Genomic DNA, 10,951 nt, shown 5'->3' on the forward strand with positions numbered 1-10,951 from the left:
CAGCAGGCGAAGGCCCGGCAGCTGAAGAAGCAGCAGGAGGCGCAGCCCGAGGGAGGGGAAGGCGAGCCGTCCGGAGGAGCCGGCCCAGGGGGCGCGGGGCTGAGCCCCGGGGGTGAACCCGGGGAAGGAAAAAGAAAGAGGAAGAGGGAGAGCGAAGAGCAGTCCCGTGCGCGAGGACAGAAGAAGCTAAAGAAGAGACAACAGCCTCCTAGCTCTTCTGAAGAAAGGGCCGATACTGAGGAGGCGGCAGGTGGCAGCACTCCATCGAAGAAGGAGGAGAAAGAAAATCGAAGAAAATCGAAAGTGCCTCAAGAGAGGACTGAAGCAGGTAACGATAAACTGGGGTCATTTTGGTCGACAGCTCTCAACAGAGAAGTAGACGCAAGTTGCCCTTTGAGTACCTTGCCGAATTTACCTGATGGTAAATTTTGTTTTCCTCTGCTTAATATGTTCCCAGAGTAATTCCCTTTTTTAGGGGAAAGCCCCATATTGCAAACTTTGAGGATCAGTTTAGTGTAAGGGAAGGAGGGAAGCATGTCGCCTCAGCCTTCAGTTGCTTCCATACCAACAAAGGAACGTTTGGCTTTTGCACTTGGATTTAGGAAGAGAGGAGCTTGCAAGTTGTTGCTTAAGTCCTATGTTGTAAAATGTTCCCTACATCCCTTTTCTGTAGAACGTTCTGACCTGTAGCTTTGTATTTCTGTTATCCAAATTCCAGATTCTGAAGAAGACATCAAACAACAGGAAAACAGAAGCAACCTTAAAAAAAAGTCTTCTAAAACGAAGAAGAGAGATGAGGAAACAGAGCGAGCTGAAACAAAGAAGAAAGAGAACAGTGAAAGAGCTGAAGGAAATCAAAGCACAAAGGAGGAGCTGTCCTTAGCAGCCTCGGAGGAAAAGGCAAATCCTCCTCCCTCCAGTTTGGTGGTTCTTGGAGACTATGACAGAAAGCCAGTGCAGAAGGTAACTAGCTTGACTGAATTTTGATGATGGTCAGGAAGGAACAGGCATCCTTACTGGCTTATTTTATGTATGGCATTGCTTGTTTGATGGCAGAACCGCTTTGTTATTCTCCTTTCCCTCACCTCAGGTTCAGCCCTTCTTACCACAGTGGCTTGCTCAACCCAAACTAGTGCAAAAACGTATCAAAGATAATCTAGTTCCAATCAGAGATGTCCCAGGAATTCATCCCAGGCTGTTGAAAAAGCTGCAAATGAATGGGATAGAGTCGTTTTTTCCAGGTACCTTGATAGTGCTTTTGTGTCTTTCTGCATTAATTTATGTAGTTCCTGCAGTCTGTTGCTGTATATTTTATGTGAAGTAAAATACAGAACAAAACCAAGTTTAATGCGTCAAAGTGATCGTACCAGTTTTAACCCTTCACTTTCAAATCTTTATCTAGGCTGAGTAATTGATCTAGTCATAAATGCAGCTCCACGAAATATGGTGGCTTGAAGTAATAGCTCACAGCTGCCAAAAGAGGGAGGTCTTACTTGTGTCCTCCCATTTTCCCCCGTTATGCCAGGCTTGTGCTTTAGTTCCTTACCTTCCACCATCTCTGCTTCTAATCAGACCTCTCTGGGAACCTGTTCGACTTATTAAAGCAGCAGAAAACTGTTCAAGCAAAAAAAGCTGTTGGTTTTCCATTATTTTACCGGTTTGGCAGACAAGTACAATAAATGTCAGCTCCTAAATAAGTAGAAAGCACAGCTGGGAGCAGGGATAAGGAGAGGGAGAGAAGGGAAGAAGGTGGGATCTCTGACCCTCAGCCAATTACTTGGTCCAGCTGAGCCTGGAGACTTGACTCATCGAGGTTACATTGGAAAGCCAGCATGTCTTTTCTCTTTTTAAGCCGTTACATAACGTTTTAATGTAAATGCTATTGCTTATTTTGTTCTGGGAGATCTTAACAGGTTGCTGATAGCAACTTCTTGTGTTTTCTCATAAATCAAGTCCAGTTTCTGGCACTTGGTAGTAGATAAATCAAGCAGTGTCATGCTCTGTCTGGTAGAGACGGTGTCCACTGAAGTCGTACGTCGTATGCATCACTGAGTATGGTCTTGTCACGGAGCTAAATCCCCTGGCTGCTAAACCTCATAGATAAACTGAAGTTGGCCAGTTTGTCAGGGTTTGTCATGGGACAGGGAAAGGAGAGGGTTCATGCATGACAGCCAAAGCTGTTGTCTGTACAGGACTGTGCTTCAGTCCTTGTGTACTCTCCTGCAGCGAACTTGAATGACTCCAAAGCCTATAGGAGTTGTGCATTTTGCTCCTTGGCAGATAAGGCTGCCTTGCTGTGTTGCATATTCTGTGTTTATATAAGAGTAGTTCGTACTTCAAAGAAAGGATGCTTATAGGCAAATATTCATAGGTTTTAAATCTGGTCAGTGCCATCCTAACATGAGAATGAGAAGACAGATATGAGTTGAAAACAATATTTAACACAATAACATCTTAGCTGAGCACTAGAAAGCATCTCTATTAACAACTGCTTTTGATTTCTTCCTCTCTTATGGCCATAGCAACAACAGCACAGATGTGGAAACAGATGCATTGTATATAACTGCTTTTCTGGATACACTAGTTTTAGGCCAGTTAACTCTGTAGTTAATGTTTGTTTCCACTTTTGTTCAGTTCAGGCAGAGGTGATTCCTGCTGTTCTACAGAGTGCATCCAATGGGTATTTGATGGGGCAGGGAGGATACCGCCCCAAAGACATCTGCGTCTCGGCACCTACTGGCAGTGGTAAAACCCTGTCTTTTGTCATACCCGTAGTACAGGTGAGTTTACCCCCAGTGAAATACCTATAGGGAAAATGTTGGGGTTGCTTTTGTTCAAGCGAAACCTGAACTTAGAAGTAGGTCAAAAAGCCAAGGAATTCGTGGCTGCAAAGCAGCAGATTCTCAGAGCTGTCTCAGAGAACTGTATGAGTCCCCTTCATCTCAGCATCCTACTCCTTTTCTCAGACAACAGGCACAGCATAAGGAGTTGGAAGGGTGGAGGGGAGTAAAATGGAAACATAAAACTCCATGAGGATATGTCAAGCCCATCTCTTTTCACTGGGTTAGATACAGGAAGCCCCTTCTCTCCCCACTGCTTTCAGGGACTCATTTGGCCTTTGTTTTGGCAGGTTCTGCTAGATCGAGTAGTTTGCCAAGTACGAGCTCTGGTTGTTCTGCCCACCAAAGAACTGGCACAACAGGTATGTGGCTCTTCACCTTCCCTCTGAGCAGAACTGGGCCAGGGAAAAAGCTGGTGCAGTCAGTACTTTGCTTGGCTGTTCTGTGAAGCAGGTGGAAGAACCTGGCGGTGGGTTTGATGTTAGCATAATGGAAAGTATTTCTTTAAATGATTTCATTGTGGCTAACAGAGCCCATCTCTTTGCAGGTGAGTAAAGTGTTCAACATTTACACTGACGGGACAGGTCTGAAGGTCGTTTTGATTACTGGCCAGAAATCTTTTGCAAAGGAGCAGGAGATGCTTGTCCAGAAAAAGTAGGTTAAAAGGACTTTTGATAAGGTTTGTAGAGATTGTAAACTATTTAATCTCAGTAAGCAGAGGTCAAAATACAGGCTATTGCAGCACACCATCATGCAGTAATGATTTTGGATGGTGGGTTTATATGCTAGACACTGGTTGTTTTGTCTTTGTCAAAGTGCCTGCCTCTACCCCTTTTTTGTGATTGTTATGTTTTACTAGATTTTTGGGGTTCTTCACCAGCTGAGTAGAATGCAAACGTTTACCTTGTACCCACAGGTACAAATGATTCTTACGGCATTTTGCTGCAACTAAGCTTTTTTTAAGAGTAATGAAGAATGGCATTTTTTGTTTAAAATGAGGGTTTAGTGTCCAGCACTGCCTTTGCCTGCTTTCCAAAGTAAAGTGCATATTTGAATTTTATTGTTTCTCAGTTAAGTGAACAGTAGGAAAATCTTAAGGTCTGCTGACCAAGGATCTCTGTTATGTGCTTTATGGTGCAGGGAGAAACTTACTGATGGGCTGCTTGTTCTTTCAGAGTGACAGGCTACTGCAGCCTGGCTGATATTATTGTGGCTACACCAGGGAGGCTCACAGATCACATTCGCCAGACCCCGGGGTTCAGCCTGACGCAGCTCCGCTTCCTGGTGAGTCAACTCCACAGGTCTCCCATCTTAGTGCAAGGTCCATTACAGCTGTAATTCCTGCTTTGTTCTTGCATGGTACATAAATACATCTCTGTTGGAACTATTGTATGGGCCTGGTCTACACTCCAGATTGCTCAGGCAACGGTCTCAAGATGAGGTGTTTTATTCCAACTCGTGACACCCAAGCATCCACCCACTTCCCCTTCTCTCTTAGCCTCTTGCAAACACAAACTCGGAGTAAAGCCTTATCGGCCAAGGTCAGGGTAAATTGTCAGACTGTAGTAGCTTCCACCACATGGGAGTCTGTGCAGAGACACAGTTGCAATCTTATTTAGGATATGGAGATTTTTATCTCTTATTCGGAGACATGGATTGGATTTATGTGCAGATGAACGTGTGTGTAGTTTGATGTCAGGCTGGCTACTGAGTCACTGAAATAAAAGCAAAATTCAGTTTTGGGGTAGAAACTTCCGCCTTCATTTAATAATGATGATATTACAAAAGGAAAATAAAAGCTGCCCAATGCTAGACAGTATTTAACAAGTAGTGGTTATCATCCTTGTGAATTCAGATCGTAGACGAAGCTGACCGTATGATCGATGACATGCACCAGAACTGTCTGAACCAAATTGTCAAAGCTGCATTCCAAGTAGAAAACGACTCTGGCTCCAACATGCTTTTTCAGAGGACCAAACCAGGGCCTGTAACAGCAGCCAGGTAAGTTGCCAAATGCATTTCTTTGAACTGGTAGCACGGATGCCAGCACCTAGATGCCACTGCCCTGTTTCACAGTACTCCCTCACAGGCACTCCCAAAGCTTGTTTACTCTGAGAAATGTCTGCCAAAGTAAGGCAGCTGCTTTTTCACAGCTGAAAAAGCAGGCGGCGAACAGCTGATACTAGAGGATGTCTTCTAGACTGAAGCTTAAGTATTGTATTCTCCAAGCTTTCCTTAACTAGACTAAAGGAGCATCAAAAGAATGCACAAATATTGCAAGTCTGTGATTCATGACTATGGTAATGCCCTCTGGCAAGCTGAGTAATGGATTTGAAGGAAGAGTCTTGGAATTATCTATCTGCAGCTGCTGTTTTCATACAGCATGGTAGAGATGCGTCAGAAACTGAGATCAGCCACCAAGGAAGGAAGCAACTAGCATGAGGACACGGGTAACTAGGATGCAAGGATATGTGCAGGGGTAATGGGTGCGGGTTGTGCAGTTGGTTGAGAGCGCTGATCGGTTCCATCTGTGAACTCCACCATAAAACAAGGGTGGAAAAGAACCTACAGGAAAGGCCCAGAGCAGGAAAAGAGCATCAAAAAGAGTTAATTGCTTCCCTCATAACATCATCTGAAGGCACTTGTGGAGGAACTCCTTTGCCCCATCCTCAAAGCTCAGTTTCCATGTGCTGTTTATTTCAGCTCCTGCTATCCTCAGATACCCTTACAGAAACTGCTGTTTTCAGCCACGCTGACCCAGGACCCAGAGAAACTGCAGCAGCTGGACTTGTTCCAGCCTCGCCTCTTCACGTCTGTCTATTCAGAGAAAAAAACACTCGGAGATGGAACAGAGGCTGAACAAGATACTAATAAGAAATACATACTCCCCGAGGGGCTATCGGTATGACATTAATTCTCTTGAATAAATTACACTTGAAGATTTGTTTAACTCTGGAGTATCTAGTTATGTTTTTACCCTATAAACAAATATGTCTTCCCTAGGATTCCTCGCATTACAGAGGTGCTGGGAGAAAGTGGCTTTGTATTTTATGATCCAGAGAGCTCTACCTTTGCGCATTTGTTTTCTCATTACTTAGTGTTCATTTGGTTAAGACTGGATTTTTTTTTTTTAAATTCAACTCTCTTCGTGCAGAATTAAGTTTACAAGCAATGGGGAGTGGAGATACAAAGTAATAATAATGTATTAGCACTTAGGTATAACGTGCATTTCAAGGCATGTAGATACAGGTCACCTGTAGACAAGAAGGCAGTGCATGTTGTTACTTGCCATGGAGAAGTGAGAACATTAGAACAGCACAGGTCTCCTGTCTCCACCTTGTGTTGCATCCTCCCAGCCTGTGACTCTGACTTGTTCTAAAGGGAGTAGCGTTGTGGGGTCTGGTTTTGCCGCTATTAGTCAGTTGAAAAACATCCAAGCCTAGGTAGGTCACGGACAGGTAGCGGGTTTCAGAGAAGATAGCCTTGGCAAGAAGTAATTTTTCTCTCTGAACTTCTTCCTTGTCAACTGCAGCAATGTTACGTGCCTTGTGACCTGAATTCCAAGCCTTTGCTCCTCTTGCATTTCATGCTGACAATGAAATTTACCCGCGTGTTGTGCTTTACCAACTCCAGGGAAGCTTCTCACAGGTGACTATATTAATGAGATCACTATAGTAGGTATCTGTCACATATTGTTAGAGAGATGATGAAGTGACTGTTTCTATCCCGTTTACCTACAGATTGTTCCTGCTGGTTCAAGCCTTTGGTGGAGTCACTGCGGCTGAATTTTCTTCTCGGTTACCTCCAAATGAGAGACAGAGAACCATGAAGGAATTTGAACAGGGAAAAATACAACTGTGAGCATCTCAAATGAGTTTCCTGCATGTCTTCCAACATAGGCTATTTCCAGCTAGGTGAAAAGCTAGGTAGAACCAAGAACACAGTTAAATGGGGTCCTCTGTAAAACAGCATGCAGGAACCAGCTTAGAGAATGGGTGTGAGTCTTGGACTTGCAACTTTTGAATTGTTGCCCCTGCATGTAGCTTGGCCTGTTCTAGTCTGGCTGTAATCTGAATTTCTGTGTGTTAGTTTATAACAAGCGGTAAATGTGACTGCTTGTTCATATAGTTGCCCAAAATACATACGGTTCTGAAAATCTTAAGTTTAATGTCTCTGCTTGGGGTCTGGCACTTTTTGGAAGAAAATGGATGTTGGTGCTAGAACTATATATAGTATTAGTGCTTCCTACCAAAGAAAGCCTTGATCAGACTGGCATGCAGATCCATGTCTCTCATCTGCTTTGTGATTTCGGTAGCTATATGGGATTGCATCTGTGGAATGCCTCTGAGAGGAAGGTAAACATTTATTTTTTGGATTTTCTTTTTACCCAAACCCTGTGTTTAAATTCATCCTTGACTACCGGAATTTTGCACCTCGCTGTCTGCGTTCAGTGCCTTTATGGAATGTTCAGATAGCTTACAGGTTTGAAACCTCCAATGTGGTGGGAGCCATCTGGCTTAGCGTCGCATGCCTGGAGAACCCGGAAACACCCAGTAACTTTTCATGCACAACAGTAGGTGACAAATCTGTAGTGATGCTTGGAGGTCTGCGGGCAGCTAATAATGCCAGTGACAATAAGGAGCGACTTACAATGCTGCTGTCGTGCTCAGAGGTCAGAGGCTGGCTGCCCGGTTTGAACAGAGATTAGCAAGAGTTGTGCTGTGTCCTTTTGTGTTTCACTTGGGTGCGTAGTGCAAGAGGTGTTACCTAAAAATTACTATATCTACATTTAAAACCAGGTTAATCAGCACAGATGCCACTGCACGAGGGATTGACGTCAAAGGAGTGAATTATGTAATAAACTATGATGCGCCTCAGTTCATCAGGACATACATTCACCGGTAAGACAACCAGGAACAAAAGGAAGATGGTTGAGCTTGGTTTACTTTGAAATATTTAGCAAAGGTGACACGCACTTAAAAGGGTTTTCAGTTTTGGATTTTTCTTTTTACTTTAATACGCAAATAGCTTTCTAATCAAAATTAAGCCCGAAGCATCACCAGAGTAATGCCATATTGAAACGGAGAACTAGCAGCCTATTATACAAAATGTATTTGACAGGAGCTAGAAATACTGTCCTGGACAGCATCGAGTATTGGGTTTCTAGATGTTCTGAAAACTGCAGCGGCTCAGCAGCTGTGAACGAGCCCTGGAAATGTTCATCCCTTGTAACATATGGCTAGTCCTGCTGTGCTAACCTCAAAAAACTCAGAATCAGACTTTCTTAAATCTGGTGAATTTCAGAATCAGACTCTTGAAGCTGATAATGGCAGTGACTGCGTGGCTAAACTGACCTGACGCTACTTTTTCTGATTTCAGAGTTGGAAGAACGGCTCGTGCAGGAAAAGCGGGCGTCGCTTTCAGCTTGGTCCTTAGAATTCAGGTATGTCGTTGGTGTGGGATTCATTTGATAAGGATGTGTGCGGGGGCATAAATAAGGAGGACGAGGTTCATACTACTTCCCACCTTTTCCAGTCAGCTGAGCTTTGTACTTGGAAACTTCAGTTATTTCCTGACTAGGCAGCACGTTCCAAAACATGCTAATTTTCTAGCTGATAGGCAGTGGGGCGTCTCATCTCCCGTGTCTGTTTTGTTACGCAGGAACGCAGGTTTCTGCGCATGTTGAAGGATGCCGGCATCCAAGACATAAAGAAGCACCCAGTGAAGGGCAACTCATTAAAGCCGTTGGTGCAGCAATATGAGGAAGCTCTGAGTAAGCTTGAGAAGACAGTCAAGGTAATTGAAACGGGGAAGAAAATTTAAAAAAATCAAACTACAACTTGCACAGTTGATTGCAACTCATGACTAGCACGAGTATTAGTGTCCAGAATCCTTTTCTTTAACTGAGACATTTCCATTTCAGTGTGAAGGCAGCATTTTTGGGTGCATCATTATGAAGTACTCAGAAAGGGTGGGGAGGGGAGAAAGAGGTTTTCTGTTAGAAGAAAGGTAGGCAGCATCCTGGGCGGTATGTAAAAGACGTGTAGACGTGGCGCTTAGGGACATGGTTTAGTGGTGGACGTGGCAGTGTTAGGTTTACGGTTGGACTCGATCTTAAGGGTCTTTTCCAACCTAAATGATTCTGTGACTCTGTTCTATGATTCGTGGTGTTTCCTTTTGCCTGTACCTCTGGAGCTGGGATTTTGGCAACGACCCAGAGGAAGGCAAACAACATGCAGAGATTAAACCTTTTGTCATTACAGAGTTTTAAGACTAGTTTACAGCTATGCTGACTAGAAGCTGGGTATTCCAAGCCAGGAGAGCATTTTCTGCAGGCCCTCCTTTACGCACCAGTGGGAAGGTTGAGAGCTTTCAGACAAAAGCGGGGTAGCTTTTAACGTGCCAGATGGGTAGACTAGGGGTCCATAATAGACTTTGTGCTGTATGATTTGGGCAAGTGTTCTGCTCTCTAATTGGAGGACTCCTGATAAACATCTGTCCTTGAAAAATGATGATTTTGAGTTGCAGACTAGCAATGTTTGAGAACTGGGGCAGAAAGGATTATTAAATTGTCTCATTGCTCCCCAAAGTCCCTTCTGTGTGACTCAGTGGCATCTTCAGTCACCTTCTCAACTTTTAATTTTGAACAGAACGAGCGAGCACAGAAACGAGCCTGAATGAATGGAAGCTGAGAAGGCTGTGTTTCGTGGCACTGAAGCGAAGCGGGATAGGTCACGGACTACTACCCAGCACGGTAACAATGAGACATGGTCCCTGAGTGGAGCTGAAGGATATTGTAAGGTTGAGGAGCCAACCAAAGTCAGCTATTACAGGCCTCGTTCCCCTTTCAAGGACACTGCAAACAGTTCAGTTACTGGTTTAAAAAGAAAAAAAAAAAATTTGAGATACAGTTGTCTTGAAGAGGGCTTTGCATCATATCCTACTGGCCTATGTAAAACTACCCCCAGTGAAGAGAGCCATTAGACAGCTCTTGAGCACGGGCCTGATGGAACTGCCGGTCTCCAAAGGTGAGGGCTGTGCCCTTCTTACCTCTGAACTGGCACAACTAATGGTTCTGTCTTGCTGCACAAGCAGCTGTATCTGCAAATGCATGAACACCTGTCCAGTGCCTATAGCAGAAGCGTGTTTGAAGAGCTGCTCTGGGCTGAAGTGACTGCAACTTTTAAATAAATACTATATATATTTTTAAAACGGTGTCTAATAACGATTCCTGTGTACAGGGATGGAGATAGCGTTGAAGGGGATTTTTCACTTCTATAGTCTTGTGCCTTTCTTGTAACTTTCTTGCCTACGTTTCCTTCCAACATTCACTACCAGTGGTAACAGCATATTAAGTGTTAGGGTGGTGTTAATGCAGACTAAAATGTCCGATGTCTAATATGAATATACTGGAGTCAGCTAGTATCACTACAAGCCATAAATCTGTATTTGACACATGCCACTGATATTTTTAGCTGCCCCTGACAGAAGGCTTAGAGCTACCACGTAGCTGCAGCTGCAGCTACCCTCCAAGACCTTCAGCAGGAAACGCCCCAGCTTTGGCTTAGTATTTTGTAAAACAAAATAAATGTACACCGGCATTAGCAATACATTATCGGAGCAAAATGAAGGGCTGGGAATCTTGGAGGGATGGGTGTCAGGAGGGGTGGTCGCATCTTGTAAAGACAGGAGCAACGCGGGGTGGTTTTATAGCAGTGAAGTAGCGTGTGTCTTCCTACCGTGTGACTGCTTTCTCTCTCTCAAGCAGTTTTTGCATAGCACAGGTGCCTGGGCTGGTGTCAGAGCAGCAGAAATGGAAAGTCCTCTTAGGCGAGAGCTGTGAGCCCCCATGAGCAAAGCAAGGGTCTACCTCTTGTGCACCTGCGTCCCATCAGCCTAGCTTTGGCTTTCCTTATTAAGCAATTAAGGGCAGTTATTAAGACAAGCCCGAGTTCAAATAGGAGGTGGCAGAGCCTGGTTGGAACTTTGCCCCGGAAAGCTGCCATCGCCCCCCTCCGTCGAAAGGCCCAGGCACGGCTCCGGCCGCCCCTCAGCTCCGCGGCCCGAGCGGTCCTGCTTCGAGCGACGGTCCCCCTCGGCTGAAGGCCCGC

The 10,951-nt window shown here is 44.6% G+C and overlaps 1 protein-coding gene across 1 annotated transcript in view; it reads left to right on the forward strand.

Moving 5' to 3' along the window:
- Positions 1 to 10,023, forward strand: part of DDX51 (DEAD-box helicase 51) — a 10,644-nt gene extending 621 nt beyond the window's left edge. The window contains exons 2-16 of the mRNA XM_009280024.1: positions 4 to 328; positions 719 to 963; positions 1,091 to 1,241; positions 2,635 to 2,780; positions 3,131 to 3,202; positions 3,388 to 3,494; positions 4,016 to 4,124; positions 4,696 to 4,841; positions 5,544 to 5,742; positions 6,373 to 6,488; positions 6,581 to 6,697; positions 7,640 to 7,741; positions 8,220 to 8,283; positions 8,502 to 8,636; positions 9,491 to 10,023. Of these exons, the coding sequence (XP_009278299.1) occupies positions 4 to 328; positions 719 to 963; positions 1,091 to 1,241; positions 2,635 to 2,780; positions 3,131 to 3,202; positions 3,388 to 3,494; positions 4,016 to 4,124; positions 4,696 to 4,841; positions 5,544 to 5,742; positions 6,373 to 6,488; positions 6,581 to 6,697; positions 7,640 to 7,741; positions 8,220 to 8,283; positions 8,502 to 8,636; positions 9,491 to 9,517 (2,061 nt within the window). The 3' untranslated portion in view covers positions 9,518 to 10,023. The remainder of the gene's footprint in view (positions 1 to 3; positions 329 to 718; positions 964 to 1,090; positions 1,242 to 2,634; positions 2,781 to 3,130; positions 3,203 to 3,387; positions 3,495 to 4,015; positions 4,125 to 4,695; positions 4,842 to 5,543; positions 5,743 to 6,372; positions 6,489 to 6,580; positions 6,698 to 7,639; positions 7,742 to 8,219; positions 8,284 to 8,501; positions 8,637 to 9,490) is intronic.
- The last annotated feature ends 928 nt before the right edge of the window (positions 10,024 to 10,951 follow it).

This window comes from Aptenodytes forsteri, unplaced genomic scaffold, assembly GCF_000699145.1.
Source record: "Aptenodytes forsteri isolate BGI_AS27 unplaced genomic scaffold, ASM69914v1 Scaffold323, whole genome shotgun sequence".
Classification (NCBI taxonomy): Eukaryota; Metazoa; Chordata; class Aves; order Sphenisciformes; family Spheniscidae; genus Aptenodytes; species Aptenodytes forsteri.